This window comes from Anopheles marshallii, chromosome 2 (assembly GCF_943734725.1).
Source record: "Anopheles marshallii chromosome 2, idAnoMarsDA_429_01, whole genome shotgun sequence".
Classification (NCBI taxonomy): domain Eukaryota; kingdom Metazoa; phylum Arthropoda; class Insecta; order Diptera; family Culicidae; genus Anopheles; species Anopheles marshallii.
The window spans coordinates 84603206-84621095 of record NC_071326.1 but is presented as its reverse complement, the minus strand read 5'-3'; the positions used below and the strand labels follow the sequence as shown (position 1 = coordinate 84621095).

Below are 17890 nucleotides of genomic sequence, written 5' to 3'. Positions count from 1 at the left end.
ATTTATCCATCAGTTAATAAATTCTCTATTTCTTCAACAAATTTCGCTCTGTTCTCAGAAACCAAATCGCACATAGGCTTGCCTTTGTTCATGTCTATAACAAACATATATCCTCTGTTACACCAGCACTGCAAGTGCGTTACGTTACGTTACTGTATATTCATGAAACTTTGTGTTATTTCTGTTGGTTTCCATTTGCAGGTTATCTCTGTTCTGATTTTTGAAACATATAGGTAGCTTCTGGAATGTTTAGACTATAAATGTTCTTTTTCTTAAGAAAGGTGGCAAGTAATATGAAATGAATCAATATTCTAGAGGACATAAGATTGGGACGAAAAGAAGTACACTCTAGCATCGCTCATGCAAGATTAGTGCAAAGATTTCCACTTACTCACCCCCGCTACGTATTACCAAGTAAGCGATACATGATACAGTAACGACAAAATGGAGACCTAGGTTTTAGCTCCTTTGCTGATGAACACGTGTAATGCACGTTCCGTTTCAGTCAATGTAATCAGTCGGGTAAGCTCCTAGGAGATGTGTGAGAGGCACGTGTGTGTTTGCCGACACGTTTCAGCACGCACTTCATTGGTTTACCGTTTGTAAACTAGCTGATACGCTTCCTCCATCCAGGCAGGTGCTAATTTAAAACAGTACCGACTCAATGTCACTATTATCCTCGCTGCCAGTCGCTTCCGTTGGATCACCCATCGCGACTCGGGCATACTCGTCCGTATCGATACTTTTGCAGAAATAAATAGCGTACTTCAGTTTCTCTTGTAAAACCGCCTACAAGAACGAACGAAACGTTAGTAAAATGATGGCATCTTCGATCATCGATTCCTTTAACTCACCTTGCAGGAGTAACGAGGCATTTTCAGCAAGAAGAAGCAGGTGTAACTTTCGGGCAGGAAATGATCCGGCGGGTTGTACTTATCGAGCACTTGCAGAACAAAGTCACGCCCGCGGAAATCGGCAATAGTTCGTGGCAACCGTGTGCGACCCCAGACAAAGCGTAGAAACAGCGACCGTTCCTGGTTGGTGAACTCTTCCATCACCTCCCAGAACCATTGCACGAGGGAGGAGGTCGATTCGACACCCTTGTACGTGGCAACGGTCTTCAGCAGACAGAGTGGAATGTCCGGTGAACCGCAAACCATCGCTTGCAGCTCGGCGGCGGAAAACAGCGACAGCAATGGGACCGGAATCACCTTCGACATACCATCTCGGACGGCTTTCACTTGTTCGTCGAACTCGTGGATGCGATAGTTGAGTGCTAGCTTCACATATTCGTTGCGGTTTTCTGGCGTTATTTTAGTATATCTGAAAAACAGGTTGAAACGTTTGCATGCTGTAAATAAAGTAAACAATATTCCAAATATCTAAACTGCTTACTTGGTAGATAATGGAACTTCGTGGCCTTTGGCAGAGGGTGTAGAAAATGGTAGTTCAATCGATGCAAACACTTTCGGATCGCTTTCCACATCACGGATGTACAATAAACCGGTAATATAGTCTCGATCCACTTCCGTCAGGTCGGATGGACGTAACGCTTCACCACACAGTTGACGCCACACGGGTTCAGCAAGGCTACAAAGTTGAAACGAGAATGTAATGCATTACCATCGATATGCTTGCGATCGACTAAAAAAAGGGTGCTTACTTCAAACTCAACGGTGATCCAGTCCGCACGGCGATCCCCATCAACACGCCCAAAAATCTGAACATGTTCATATGTAACACGGTGGTGAGCGTTGGATCCAACAAGAAGCAGTCTCTATTAGCGCCTGCATCGCCACGACCGTTGGGTGTTTGTATCAGCAATGGGACGCTACCATTCTGAAGCTCATCGCACATCTCAGCGATCGACTCGCTGAATCCACCACCACAGTCGTCGACACTTTCGCCAACAAATTTCACCTTCCAGACGCGATGTGGCATCGACAGTGCTTCCTGTGTGAGTAGCGGCAGCTTCTGGACCATCTGTCCGAACACGCTCTTCATACCGTCCACTCCGGCAAGACCATTGCCGGACCGCATGCGTGATCGCTTCACCTGGATGCGGTTTAGCTCGATGACAGGGCCGTGTGGTTTGTCCCGCACCATCGTGGTTTGGATTACTTTCCGGAAACCAGTCTCCTTGATTGAGTAAACGAGCACATCCTTCAGGGAGGCCAACGAAAGAGAACCGGCGATCGGAAGCATTGCCAGACACGGACACAAGAGCTCCGAGAAATGGTGCAGCAGTACCAGGCGTGCGTGTAGCACTTCCGGTGCGATGTCACGCACCAGATCATATTCAAGCGGTGGTGACGGTGGTGGTCTGACCGCTTCACTCAGCTGGTACGTGGAAAGGGCGAGCGTGTGTGCTGATCCACAGATAACCTTCACGATGTGCTTCCCTTGGAGCGATTGTACCAACCGTGGGCGCTGAATCGCCGTGACGGTACCATCGCCCAACTGGCCCTCGTCGTTGTCACCCCAGGTAAACACTTCACCACCATCGCTGCAGGCAACGCAGTGTAGCGATCCCGTAGCGATAGAGATGATTTTCTTTCCCTGCAGGGCAGCAACTTTTTTCGGGCGCCGTACGTGATCCGTATTGCCGTGGCCTAGCCGATGGTAGTCACCCTTGCCCCACGTGTACACGCTGCCGGAGCGCGTGAGGGCAACCGAGAATTGTGATCCGCATTCGACTTTCGTCACGCCCAACCCCGCAAGGCTTTCGATCTTCATCGGCACCTTGCAGCCATCGGAACCACCGCGGCCCAGCTTGCCGTAGTCTCCATCGCCCCAGCTCCACACATTGTCATCATCCGTGATGCAAAGTGTTTGCGCATCGCCTGAACCACAAGCTATATCGATTGCTCGATAGCCGAGCAACGCTTCCACCAATTTGGGCTGCAGCTGATCTTCGGAATCTCCATGCCCGAGACGACCGTACCGACCTTTGCCCCATGTAAGCACATGTCCTTGAATGGTTATACACGCAGAATGCGCACTACCACACGCTATATCGACGACTCCGATCCCGGAAAGGGATTCGATCAGTTTCGGCCGATCATAGCTGTCACGATTTCCATGTCCGAGCTTTCCATCTTCGCCCTCACCCCACGAGAATACTTCTCCGTCGGACGAGAGTGCAAGGCAATGTTTACCTCCCGAATTTACCGCAACTTTCTTGATCATCACATGCTGTAACGATTCGACGAGCGTTGGCGTCGTAACGGAATCTGTACCACCGATACCTAATCGTCCGCCGGCACCATAACCGGTTGCATACAGCTTTCCGTCGGGGGTGACAGCGTACAGCGTCTGCTCACCGCCCGCTATTTGTATTGGGCGCAGCAGACTCAAAGCTTCACAGGGTGTCGGATTCTTTATACGACTTCCATCCAATCCTCCAAGCTGACCGCGATGGTTGTGGCCCCAACCGAAAATCGTACTAGCACCACCCCACGAGAATGCCCAATCTTCTGGCCGTCTATTGAACCACTGCAAAAGTTGAGAATCGTACTGCGGTGTAAAGTAACCATGATCCTCATGTAGGTACTTCGGTGCCTCGTTAGTGTTCACATTCACTGGCAATGAATCGCTACTTCCTGCAGTGATTGTGGTCGTTCCCGTACTGCTGCTGCTAGTAGTGGTGCTGCTGCTGCTAATAGTGCTGCTCAAATCAAAGGCCAGCGGATGACTCTGGCTGAGCAAACTCGAATGGCTAGAAGTGTGTTGGATGAGCGAACTGTAGCTTTCCGTAGCACTACCCTGACCGGTACCACTCGAACCAACCGATGTCTGTGCAGGAGTTGCTGGAGATGCTATTTCCGCAAGCTTCTTGCGTACCTCCATACAGAATGACGGGGGAAGATTTGTACGCCGTGTGAGTGCTTGGGCGACACGTACCGCCGCACAGTAGCGTCGGAACCAGGCCCAACGGTGTGGATCTGCCTGAGGCAACAGTTGCGTGTCCATGTGCATATCGCATGCTAGCGCAACCAGTGTCTTGAAGTACTCCGAGTGCATCAGATGTATTCCGCTGCGAACTTGCGGTTCCTCGTATTCATACTGTCTCAAAATGATTGGAACAAGCGGTGTTAATATATCCGTCACTGCGGAATCCATCGGCCGGGGTGTACCATCCTTCGCGTGCGTTACACCATGGCTACAGAGTAGCTGATGCATCTTCTTCAATGACCATATGCGTTGGGCAACGGTTAACGAACCCAGCTGCGCACACTGGGACAAAGCCGACGTTAGGCGTATGAGAATACTGGCGTTCGATGTAGGAACTGGTAGCGAGTCAAGCAATGCCATTACGAGTGCGATAGAAGGTTGCGAAAGAACGGTCCGATCCGAACCTAGCTCCTGAAGGTAGGATTCGGGCATAATACCATGCACGTAGAATCGCCATCCCCATCCATTGACGGAGTTGTCGCTAGTAAACTTCCAACGCATCTGATCACCCGGTATGCGAATTTCCTGTGCCCATTGGGCGTACTCACGCCCGGAACGTGTTGCCACCACGTTGCCCGCCCCATCGAAGATGATTAGTGGATCGTTCCGTCGTTCTGTGGAGCATTGGCTGTCAAACTCAATGCGGAGTGATTCGGCGCCGGGAATTTTCACATGTCCTGTTGGGAAGAAAACGACACATAATGAAGTTTGTAATTGTAATTATAGCAAAAAAAAGGCATACTTACCCACTAAAATGATATCATCAATATAAGGATGGCTTGTTTCCTGTACCACCGGTTTCGGAAGCTTGCCCAGAGAATGGCGCGATGTGCATAGATCCTCCAACTCCGTGATACACGTTTCAATCAGCATATTCGCGATGGTAGAGTTTGACTTTGCGAGTGCAATTAGCGTACTGGCGATAGTTTCCGACGTGCTGGTTGCACCGGTTCGCCCAAATACGCTTAGTTTTAACAATTCTATCAGATGTTTAGCTTCCGGCTCGCCGAGTAACGCAGTAAAATCATCCAAATTGCTAGCATTACCTTCGTTCATTAGCTGAAAGAATTTAAATTGGCATTAAACTTTAGTTTTATGATATGCCGTTCTGAAAGAACCATTTGTCTTTTCTAAAAAGTTTGCAATTGAAAGTACTATTCTTATGCTCTACATACCTCATCATGATGCGTCATTGTGGCCGCCATTACGGACATTGCGCTGGCGGACATCTTCGACTGACGCTGCGTTGCATTGCAGCTCGATATCGAGGCGGAGAGTGACAATGATCCGGTCAAACTGCGATATGCACCGAGTGCATTATTCATGCCGGATATGATCGGAATATCACCATCGAGGAATTCGTTCGTCTGTGTGAATGATACAAAAAGGCAAACAATGCGTATTGTTTAAGCTTAAAAGACATTCATTCCTTGTGCTTACCGTAACTGTTGTTAGCCCGGCAATATCTGCCGGTCCTTCTCCACCGCCGTGCGCTATGGTTTCGTTTTGCTGGGCCAATGTACTGTCTGCCACTGTCGCTTTGGCGCCCGTTTCATCACCCTCCGATATAGGTGATACGGGTCGGGCCATCACATCACCACCGTGCCCATAAGTGGGCACTTTATCGGCTGCACTCATTTGTGAGTGACAGGTGAGTGCTGCTATTATACATGCACGGGCATGCAAGATGCCCATAGCGTTGATAATGTGCGATAATGCTGCTTGTCTTGCGCTGGCCGTTTCCAACGAGAGAACGATCTCGGACAGTGATGGTCGCTGTGGCTTGCTGTTATTCGGAACCGGCAGCGGAGATGAAGTGGTCGCTTCCGTATCCGATGCGTAAATTCCCAAACTGTGGCTGCCGAGTGGGTCCTTCGCTACGGCAAATGCCACCGGTTCCTTCTTATCCTTCTCTGTCTGGTTCTGTGGCAAACTCCAGGCTACAGAATGTGAGCTACCGCACGCAACGCGGTTGACGAAGATTCCATCCAATCCCAGCACGAGGCTTGGCTTTTTGTTGACGATTGTGTTGCCCGAACCTTGCTGGCCATGATCATTGTCGCCCCATGCGAACACCTGCCCACTGTCCGTTACGGCGAGACAGTGGAGAGCACCAACGGCTACATGAATTACTTTCTTTCCCCGCAACCCTTGAATCGGTGTCGGCTTTCGCACGTGCTGGTCTGTTCCGTGGCCCAGTCGGTAGTAGTCGCCCTTTCCCCACGTCCATACTTCACCGGTTTTCGTAAGCGCAAGACTAAACTGTGCGCCACACTCGATCTGCAACACACCGACACCGTTCAACCGGTCCACCTGATGCGGGATGGAACATCCTTCCGAACCACCGCGTCCTAGCTTACCGAAATCTCCATCACCCCAGGAAAACACCAACCCTTCCTCCGTCAAACAAAGCGTTTGTGCGTCACGACTTCCACAAGCCACCTGCACAACGCGGTGCTCTTGCAGGGCGGTCACTAACTTTGGTTTCAATTGCGTACAATTATCTCCATGTCCTAGACGACCATATTCACCGAGACCCCATGTATACAGCTCGCCGGAACTGGTGATGGCCGCACTGTGGCTAGATCCGCACGCAATGTCTCGGATACGTTTCGTGCGCAGTGTTTCAATTAGCTTTGGTTTTTCCAACGTTAAGCGATTACCGTGCCCTAGTTTGCCGTCCTCGCCTTCACCCCATGAAAAAACTTTACCATCCAGCGTGAGTGCCATCGCGTGTTTGCCACCCGAATGGACGGCTACCTTTTTCACGACATATTGGCTCAGTATCGGTACCTGCTTCGGTGTCGGGACATTATTGTTGTGGCCCAGGCCAAGCCTACCGTTCGTGCCTTCGCCGCACGCGTAAAGCTTCCCGTCCTGCGACACAATGAACAGCGATTTCGACCCGCCAGCGATGTGAATTGGTTTCAGTTGGCTCAACACAGACGAATACGTCGGAAGTTTCACTTTCGATCCTTTCAAACCGCCTAGCTGCTCCTTATCGTTTAAACCCCAGACAAGCACCTTCGAGGAAACTTCATCGTTCAGCGAGGCCGGTTCGTCCGCATAGTTCGACGAGGTTGAATAGCTCGGTTCGGCAATGGTTTCGTTCTCGGACGCAAGAAATCCAGCGTTTTGCAGCATCATGTCAACGTCCGTTTGTTTGCGTTTGCCGACTATCGATAATCCGTGCACCCGGCACTGGATCCCATTGTTGCGGCACTGTTTGATGCGGATTTCAATCAAACGGTAGTACTGTTTGCAATCCGTTAGCAACGGCATCGTGACGGTCGTTGAATTGATCGATACCCAGCGAAGATCGGTCATCGAGAAGCTATCGTCGCCCACCCGCACCACCACCAGCGATGGCATGTGGGAGAAATCATCCGGATCGACAATGATCGAGAGCGACTGCACCAATACCTGATCGTGCATCTCGAGCCGGATCCAATGTTTACCCTGCACCGCCGTGCTAGCGCTCTGCCAATAGTTGTTGGTGCTCCGATCCAACAGATACTTTGCAGACGCTTCGTTCGACGAGACGGACAGTGCGCGGATGCACCGGGACCAATCATCGATGATGTCGAATACTCCACCGGCTCCACCGTTTGGTGCGGATGTTCCGGCACCGGTACCATAGTTGGTAGGATTTGAAATCAATTCCAGCTCACTGACGCTACCTTTCCACAGTGTTTGTTGAGGAAACTCGACTATAGCCTCGGTTCCCGTTAAGGAACTCACCACGCCAGTAGTGCCGCGAGGTGCCGATAATGATGGGAACCGATGACGAGACACGTGTGCCCGCAACAGCCGTACTTGCGAGCCGATCATAATACCACCGCAACCGGATGGATCCGTAAGCGTGGATGGTGGTTCAAGCATTTCCAAATGCACAAAGCACATCCAGTACGGTCGATCATGCATCTGCCAGTCAACGCGCACATTCAGATCATGCAAACCTTCCGGTTCCACCTTTTCCACCGTTCCGATATCCCCTTTGCGTATTTCTTCAAACTCTTGGCAGCAACGCACCAACATTCCCGGACATATGATGCCCCGCACGTACATCGCGTATTGGTCGGTTGATTTGAAATCTTCCCGACTCTTGTACATAGCACCGGAACCACTGTTTTGTTGGTGGTGATGTTGATAGTCCTGCTGCGATGAGCCCCCATCCATAGTGTCCGAACTAACGCTTTCCGTATCGCTGTGACCACGCAAGTCGTGATCGTGTTGTTCTCCATCGCCTGCCTTTCCACCACTGCCCAGCCCCAAACTTGCGGTCAGTTCCGGATGTTCCAGGATCCATTGGATAATCTGCTCAGCCGTCGGGTTGCCATTTTCATTCTGCTGCATGAGACTTTTGTACGCCAGTTCGACCGATTTACGGGTGAAGCCCATTTCCATGATTTGCGCTACTAGAGGGCTGGGAGCTATGAAAACGTTCGATGCACGTGCACGTCCACTACGCGTGGCGGTTACATTACTGAGCGATCCCATCCCGGATGCCGGTGGGGGATCAGCCACAAGTGATGATGCTTCATTATTGTACACGGGCACGCCGTGTATCATGGTTGGTTGACCAAGTGCTAGTGGGCGTTTGTTACATCCACTGATTCCCGCGTGCCCTGTGGAAGCATCGCCAGATGAATAATGTATATGACTGGCGAGCATTTGCGAGATGTTAAGTGCAGCTAATTCCATCTCCTGATACGTGTAACACGCTTTCAGCGGGCTTGGCTGTGTAGCACGCAACAGAATAGTCTGTATCAGTAGCTCCGCAGTGTAGAACGCCTGCGATTCATCTGATGTGTTTGATTCGGAACGAGTTTTGCTTTCTTCCGGTTCCGGACTATCCTCATCACGGTCAGAAGATACACTGTCCCGCGAACCACTTTTCGTTAGGCCTGGTGACCGCTGGCGAAGAATGCGCCGTAGGAGACTCTGGTTGCGAAATAGCACCTTCGTTGCTTTCAGTGTGGCAAAGTTGATCTGCTGGCTTTGCAGCAACGCTGCACTAGCACATCCATCACCACCAGCGCTCCCGTTCAGTGGTATTAGCTGCCCAATGCCGTAAAACATAACGGACCACGAGTTAAGCAACATCTCGCTGATAGTCACCTTCGAAAGGCTGAATGCACCGACGTCCGCACATTCGGCCACCTTAAAGATTGGAATTTTCTTCGTCTCTGCCGCTCCATGCACGTTCATGACCACTTTGCCTTTTTTGGTCATGCGCGATATTGTACCTCGGACGCCATCCAGCGTAATATTCAGCCCGATCCTGGGCCGAGAATCGCATCCACCGATCGTACCGAGCGTACCCATGATGGCGCGCTTTTCACTTTCCGTAATCGTGTCCAGCTCGTTCACAAGGAAAATATCGGCCGTTAGGCAAAGCTTCTGTTGCATGAATGAATTGATGCTTTCGTTCCACAATGGTAGTGTGTGAAGACGTCGAATCAGCACCACCATTTCCTCTGCCACGGTACCACTGTGGGAAGCGCTATACAGGACGCGTGATTTTGCGTCTACGGCACTGGACAGCAGGGACGAATCGTTCGGACAAGTAAGCGAGATCCGGCCGAGTACATCGAACAGCTGACCTATTATACTATCAACACGGGAACGGTCGTCCTGTGTCCAGTTGACGAGCGTTGACTGCAGCAATCGCAAACAGTGCAGTTTCTTGTAAACATCCTTCTTGCTCGCAATTGGTGCATTCAATATCTTAAAGGCAAGCTCGATCCACAGCGGCGTGGTCAGCTGACGGGCGAGTGCGGGAGTGAACGAAATTGCGCGCAAGAACCCAAGCACCGTCCACTGCTCTAAGCCAAAGTTGTAACAGTTGTTCGTAGTGGTGATGCCGGAACGGCATTCGTACGGTTGCAGCATTGTGCGGAACAGCGAAGCAACGCCACGGAGAGCATTTTGTTCCATCTTTTCCGCGTGCAGACCAACCGAGGCAAACAGCATCTGTAGCGTTTTGATGCACACATTGCGCAGCAATTTTGTCGGGTGCGACTCATGGTTCAGTGTGTGATCGATGAAATCTTCCCGTTCGCTATCTTTGTCGGGGGATAGAGCTTTAAGGGCACTATCGGCCAGCCGGAGATCATATTTTCCTTCTTTTCCCATCCGGTACGAATTCGTCGAACCATTGTCCCACTCTACACGAACCCAGCTAAAAAAAAAAATATGTATAGAATCCGCGCACCAAGTCGAATAAACGAATAAAACATTACGCTTACCCATCCTCGCCGATTTCGCTGATTATACGTCCCTCGCCGCCAGGTCCATCCTGTTCACCCCACTTCCAATCGGCGCCACGAGCAATCCTTGTTCCAATTTTCATGAACTTTGTAAGTTCCGGCCCAGAAAGTCCTTCTTTAGAAGATTTCAGCTAAAATGTACAATACCCATATGATTTCATTAATGGGCACTTTAAACCCTGCTTCGAAATCCATGTGAAAGACAAATGACTTACATTAGTGACCACATCCTCATAAATAACCGATGTATCGGAGGTGTTTTTATTGCTCGGCATATCGGCACCGGTTTGACGCAGCAGTCCCATGATGCTGCCAAGAATGCCAGAATTGACCAGCAAACTAAGCTCGTTCGCTTCATACGTACGGGAAAGAATGCCAAAAATGCTCAGTAAAAACCGAGCCCGGGGCAATTTCTTTAGGAACACGTACGTCCCCAGGTTGGAATTGTCTTTCTCGCCGTGCGTCCGATGGCGACCGTTGATTTTGTCCTGATTTACGTACTTCTGCAGTTCCGTAACAGCCCATTCGATGATTTTGGCATGAGCGATCAGTATGTCCGCTTTCTGGTACGCGGTTATCATGTTCAAATTATCGAGCACATGTTCCGATTCGCGCTGTTGTTGCTGTTGCTGCTGCTGCTGTTCTGAATTTCCTTCCCCATTCCCAACAGTGTGATTTCGCACCGAACCATGACCGAGATGTAAGCCAAGAAAACCGTTAAATAGATTGTACTGCACAGCATCGAACAGACCGGTGATGCAAAGCAATTCGTAAAACATCTCCAAACCCTGCTTACGCAGCTGATAGCGCTGTATCTGGCAGTACATAGCGCGGCGCAACGTTTCCACATCGCACTGATCGTGCAGGATGAAATCCACTACCTGCTGACTGATGCCGGTTTTAAATTCCGCTGGATACGACTCGAGCAGACACTTATCGCTCAAGTTGGCGATCACGTTGTTGATGAATTCGTCTCCATCTTGGGAGAATGCTTTGGTCGCTTTGCCGGCCGTGCCATGAAACTCGATCATTTCATTCGTAGGAGTCTTAATCTGATCATCGTTGGTGAAAGTTATTTTCTTCTCGTTGCCTTCCACCGCATGCTCGGCACCCTCAATCGTGCTGGTCACGTCCACCACCACGCCACCGATGCTGTTGATCGTGCCGTCACCGGTCACCTGTGTGCTGTCGGTGTCGAGAAGGTTTTCGTTGGATGAGGCAAGCTTTGCCAGTGCCGTGCTGTTGTTGCTAAGCAATATCACCGGCGATGCCGACCGATCGACGGACGCACGGCGATGCACGTTCGCTGTCGCGGTGAGGCTCTCCAGACTGGCCACCTTGATGATGCTCTCGTTGACTAGGTTTTCCGTGGAAAGCGTCACACCCGCCATGAGCGCAACGCCCTGGTGGAGATGTTGCTGCTGTGGGTGTTGTTTGGTAATACCGCAACCGGTAAGATTCTCATGCGACTGTATCTTGCCGCTGCTGAACTGGCTTTGGATGGTAGCATTCACAATGTCTTCCGGTTTGGCGCACGCCAGTTTAAGCTGCCGTTTAGCTGCGCCCATCTCTGCGATGATGCGGCGCACAAGCGCCTTAAACCGGGACGGCCGGTGCAGTATGTGCAAACGCTCCAGCCCGTGCTGTTCCAGGCTAATGGCGGGCCGGATTTCGTACAGCAAAAAGCGACATTTGTCAATCATCGGAGCGCACACTTCCTTGTAGCTGCGGTTTAGCTGCTGTCGCATCTTAACGATCGCCCATTTGGTTTGATGCACCGTGCGTATTATGTTCACAATCGGCTGCGGCGGTTTTGAACCAGTGCCGCTCAGCTCTCGATCAATCACAGCAAGCGCCAACGGTCCCAGAGCCTGGTGGCGTATTAGCACAGCCATTAGCAGGCGCTCGAGTTCGACGACCGGATGTTCGGGTGGAAATTCCTGATGCCAAATGAGATGATGCTCCTTACAGAATCGTTCGCACAGTCCAATCCAGGATGCGACTAAGGGATCGGTGATCTTTCCCTCGCCCAAATTTGCCAGCAGCGTATCGACACGCTGCGTTATTAACACCATTGGCCAACTTCCCATCATCGGGACACCATCACCGGCACCGATCGGTATCTGTGCTGAAGCGTCCGTCGGTGTACTACCGGCCGTGGAACCACTGCTGCGTGCTTCACCTTTTTCCTCGTCAAATGGATTAGACGGTTGCAGCACCTGCAAACCACCGCTTAGGACATGCGAATTTAGAAGATTGCGACAGTGCAGCTCGGCCGGTTGCAGTGGAGAACCAACCTGCAGAATACTTGCACGCTGTCCCAGTAAATACGCAAGCAAACACTCGGAGTGAAAGTGCGTTAACGTCACCAGGGGACGTGGGTTAGCCGCACTGTCATACATTTCGCTCACTGCGTACCGGCCCACACGCAGGTATGACGTAATAAACTCGAACGCCGTTCGATGCTGAGGATTTCCAATCTCCAGCGATATGTCCTTTCCTACGTGCAGCTGGAGCAGCTCCTGGGTGAGTGGATTTTCGGGCGTGTAGTCTTTCACGTCGTACACATTTCCGTTGATTATGACCCAACTACCGCCATCCCGGATGTGATTGTCGATGTCGCTGCGCCGGATCAGTACCGATTCCTCCTGCACCGGCATTGCTTTTGACGCACCGCGACTTATTATACCCGGCCAGCCCATATCATCCGTGTCCTGTAGCTCACCTTCTTGTGTTAGCCGATTGAATCCATCGAGCGCATTTAGGAGCGGTATCAGATGTTCGTTCCAGTCGAAGTTTGCTAATAACAGTGGCTTATCCTGCTGGATTACCACCAGCCCGATTAGCAGCTCGTACAGCAGCGCGTCAGATATGTCATTGCGAAGTATGTCCGCCACACCGTCCTTACCCTGGAGAATTGTTTCGTACGCTTTGGCAAGCGTGTTCACACACGGCCCAACCAACTGTTCGATGTAGGTGTACAGCAGGGTTTCGGCACCGCTCAGATCGTCTGCTTTTGAGGCATACAGATGAGAAAGTAACAAGCGCTGGAATTTGTGCAGCAGATCTAGGCTCGGTGATGTTGGCTCGGATGAACAGAACCCATCGTCGATTTTAAGGTACGGACCGAGCATTAACTGGCCAAGGCGGGCCTGCGTTAGGCTGGAATTGTTGCGCAAAAGTTGCTTCAATAGATGCAGCAGTGAAAGATGAGTTCCAGTGCCAGCGCCATGTGACTCCTGTGCTTGAAACGGGTTCTGATGTTGATGATGGTTTATCGCTTGATTGAGCGCCGTCTGTAAGCCTCCTTCGGCCATAAGGGATCCAACGAGAAGGTCCGTCATAAACCGATGTCCAGCACTGGTGGCGGCTGAACCCATTGTCCCACCACCATCATGGCCAGCCGGTAGTAGCGAAGTAAGCGTTTGCGCACGTTCCGATGCCGTCGGCAGAATAATGCTCCATCCAACTTGTAGCGTCCATTGGGCGGCTTCCTGCATCGTTTTCAACACAACCGGACCACCGGCCAGGCTGAGTATGCGTGTTTTAAGACTAGCCAACAGGCGCGATCCTTCTACCAATCCAACTTGACGCGGATGAACATTGTTCACGATCATTGCGTGTAACTGCAGACGGAGCAGATTGAGCGTGCCAACAGCGATACATTCCGCCTCCTGGCTGGGCGGATGCCGGGAGCTATCGGTGGACGTAACGCTAACCATACACAACAGTTGATCGAGCAACCGGAACGTGTGTTCGCTCAGGTCCACTACGAACGGAATTTTCGCCGGGATGCCGTGTGAAGATGAGTGACACCAGAAAAAGCTCTGCGCAACGCCCGCTGACATACCCGCCACACGTAACGTAGGTGGAGTCGTTAGGATTGGTGTAGGTATAATAGGATCGCGCGTAACACACTCTGGACAAATTTGCTGGAAATCGTTCCGACCCCATCCGTACAGCTCGCCGGATGCGGTAAGTGCCAAACAGTGTGCTAATCCTACCGCCAGGTCGACTATCTTCTTGCCCTCTAACACTTGTACCATCTTCGGGACGGGGGAATGTTCGGAATTACCATGGCCAAGCCTTCCACCATGGCCCTTTCCCCAGGTATACACCGTCCCTTCGCGTGTCAGTGCTACACTGAACTGGGAACCACTAAACACCTTCGCTACACTTGCCTGCGGCAATTCAATCGCTACCGGAACGGATGAACCAACGCACGATTCGTTGCCAAGCTTGCCAAAATCTCCATCTCCCCAGGCAAACGCGAGACCGGCGTCGGTTACACACAGCGAATGCGCATCGCCACATCCAAGGGCTACGTGTACGACACGGTGCGATTTGAGTGCGGTTACGAGTGTGGGCAAGTATTTGTCTTCCGAATTGCCGTGCCCTAATCGACCGTACGTGCCACGGCCCCACGTGTACAGTTCACCGCTGGCCGTGATGGCTGCACTGTACGACGAGCCACAGAAAACGCCTGTCACTTGCCGTTCGGCCAGTGCTACAATTCGAGTAGGCAATTCCTTCGCGTTTGTATCACCGTGTCCTAAGCGACCTCCATCTCCGTTACCCCAAGAGAAAACATCCCCATTGGTGGCGAGCGCTAGCACGTGATGTCCTTCACAATGGGCCGCCAGTTGAACGATGGTGGTTTCTAACCCTTTCACACGCTCGGGATAATTGTCTTCGGTCATCGAAATACTGTGCGATAGGTACAGCACGGTCCCACTGTCGGTTAGAATGTACACACAGTTTTCCGCGCAAACGATCTGACGCACCTGATCGTACAGCAGATCGATCGTAGCCGTTGAGTATCGGGGCATCGCACCGTCTATACTTCCCGGTGCCGTTACCGATGTGACCATGGCGTCGAAATTTGCACACCCCGTACGTATCGCTTCGGTTGCGGTAAATCCGTACAATTCCGGAGCACAAGCACTCCATCCGAGGGTGAATATTTTGGGAGCATTTGCGTACTTGCTTGCACCCTTGGTCGAACAGTTGCCGGCCGGTAGGTGCGGTTTTGCTAGCCGATCCAGATGGCTGATAATGATGACGGCGGCCAGCTTGAGATCCACGCATGTAGCTTCGTTTTCGGGCAGCGTAAGAAATCTAAGGAACGATTCGGTTGGTCCGAAATGAAATGAATCCGACGTGTTGAATGATCCGAAACTTTCGATCTGTTCATAGCGGTGCAGCAACGGTACGAGTGGTGCCCCGGAATTCTGCGGTGGACTTCGATTGTCGTCGGACTGTTGGTCTTTCTCATGGAGCGTTAGAAGAAGCGAAACTCCTTCCAACGAACCACCCAACGTACCCTTCTGGGCACCAAGTTCAAGAAGTAAGTTTAATGCAATGTGTCGGTCTGCTTTTGGAACCAGACAGCGGCCACCCATTACGTCACCCAGAACTACTTGGCGCAGGAACTTGATTGATTTTTCTACCACCTCGATCCACAGGGTGGACATTTGCGATGTGTCGAACAACGACGCTTCTGGGAGCGATTGTAATGCCTCCAGTGCTTCCGATAGCAGCTCGCTGCACAGTTCAACGTCTTCTCCGGAACGCCAAGCACGGCGCAAAAAGGCAAACGAAAAGTTAAGTGCCGCCCGTGTACCAACGCGAGCCAAACCGAACGTTGCCTTGTCGGAATCCTTTACCGTACCGGCGGTACGATCGAGGCTGGAGTTTTTCTGCAAAGGAAAGCGAGAATTAGCTAAGATAGCCATTGCCAGTTGAGGTGAAGACAAGGGAGGGTTGCAGAACTTACGCTTAGTTTTGCCGCATCACACTCGCTAGTGGCCAGTTCGGTGGCATGCTGTTTTTCTTCCGTTTCTCGGTGCATTCCCATTTCCTGCAGTGCAATAAAGTACCGTCGGTACACAAACAGCAGCTGGCGGATGCGGTTAGCGGACAGGCAATTGCCAGCCGCCTGCAAACATATATCTCTTTGTTCACCAATCAACTTCTTTATGCAGGTTTTCTTATCCTCCGTACCTAAAAAACAGGAACAAAGGCATACAAAGCATGAAACGGGAGAATTGTCCATGATGGAAGGGTGTGCGCAAGGCCGCAAAATTGCATGTACGATGATATGACAATGACCTTTCTGCATAGACGCACACACAATCACACATACAGCACATATTACCACACTCACCCGGAACAGGACTCCACAGCCAGGAGTCTAGCAAGACGGAACTTGCCGAATTATCACCGGCCGTTGGTTGGTCGACCGGAGATTGTGTGTGATTTTGCGTCTGAGTTTTCCGACCCAACCCATTGCTACCGTTGCTACCGGCCGCAACAGGACATGACGACGAGTCAACGCCTTCCTGGACTCCAAGCTCCTCACATATCAGGCAAATACATTTGGAAACGGCTGAACACACACCTTTGCAGCAATCGCAGGATATGGCTGCGTTCCCACAGTAATAACGTCCGTCCGGTCGCAAATAGACCACCTCGCCCATCCCATTGACGGCGGTTTGTATCCGCTCCGTGATCACTTCCTCGTCCTGGATCAGGTGGTTCCATAGGTTTGCTAAATCGTCTGCATTGCGAAGCGCCCTGCCAACGTCTGCTTTAATCCATTTGAAGCTTAAATAAGGTAAGGGTCGGAAGTAAAGTTCGCCATTCCCGATACTGGACGGAGGGACCGTCGTTGACGTGGGCACCGTCATCGCAACCGCCGCATTCACTGCAGCCGATGCGCTGGTGGAGTTCATCTTTTCCCATAGAAAATTCTTGTCTTCTTGCACACTCCAACGGCTGTACGTGAAAGGAAGCGATGCAGAAAACTATGTTGCAACTACGTTGCGCACTGCTTCACAGCTATTCCATACACACAAACATACACACACACACTGGCAAAGGCTGGTGATTATGCACGCCCGTGGAAAAAGAAAACTCGATTTGCCAATGGATCAATTAAACGCAATTGACGATACGATGGAACGGGAAACTGAAACCATCCTGGGATGCTACCATTTCCATCTTATTACATCTCCAGCACAATGCACATCAAGGGAAGGCGTCGAACAAAACGGTGGTGTAGCTTTTATTATCTATTGCGGGCAAAAACAACCAATTTTCCACGCCCGCCAGCCAGACGAGCTGAAGTTACTTTCTCTCGATACAAATTTTCTTCACAAACTACTCAAATTGACAACGGTTGACGTTTGGTGAGCCAATTCTTTTTTTTCTCTAGCGCAAGCGCATAGGATGGTTTCCACCTACAACCGATAGTTGAGATGTGCAATGCACCGCATCGCTTGTTCGCCGAGAAATATCGTTTGCAAAATTAACTCCTTTTGGAGACTGCAACCAAAGCGAATTCTATTGCGCGTGGTGCGAATTTTAGTTCAAACTGATAAAAAAGCACAATAACCGTTTGTTTTCACAATGACCACAAGAAAATATTCAGCGGATCGAATGATAAACAAATGTACTTTGCGATAAGTAAAGTAAAGAATTATCGAGTATATCTTGCATTTGTCGTAAAAGTGTCAATCGGTTGGAGGGGAAATGGCTTTGTTTTGATGCACTTTCGATCACCTGTTGATTGGATATCGTTTAACTGTCAAAATCAGCCGGCATTTCCAAAACAGCTGGCGTACAGAATGTAAACAACGGCTTCAGAATCAATCACGTAAAAC

At 50.8% G+C, this 17890-nt stretch overlaps 1 protein-coding gene across 1 annotated transcript; it reads right to left on the bottom strand.

The window, feature by feature from the left end:
• Nucleotides 1–645: 645 nt before the first annotated feature.
• Nucleotides 646–16960, bottom strand: LOC128709175 (probable E3 ubiquitin-protein ligase HERC2). The gene is made up of 11 exons (XM_053804159.1): nt 16393–16960; nt 16003–16229; nt 10442–15925; nt 10206–10357; nt 5395–10138; nt 5130–5321; nt 4701–5013; nt 1664–4631; nt 1396–1590; nt 855–1323; nt 646–789 (listed from the first exon to the last, which is right to left on the bottom strand). Exons 1-11 carry the CDS (start codon nt 16958–16960, stop codon nt 646–648), a joined length of 15456 nt encoding a protein of 5151 aa, XP_053660134.1.
• Between the last annotated feature and the right edge of the window lie 930 nt (nt 16961–17890).

Coding starts and splice junctions, on each gene's coding strand:
- LOC128709175 (XM_053804159.1), bottom strand. CDS start 16,960: ATGAACTCCACCAGCGCATCGGCTGCAGTGAATGCGGCGGTTGCGATG. Junction 16,230..16,392: donor GCTGTGGAGTCCTGTTCCGG/GTGAGTGTGGTA, acceptor CCTGTTTTTTAG/GTACGGAGGATAAGAAAACC. Junction 1,324..1,395: donor GAAGTTCCATTATCTACCAA/GTAAGCAGTTTA, acceptor CCTGTTTTTCAG/ATATACTAAAATAACGCCAG.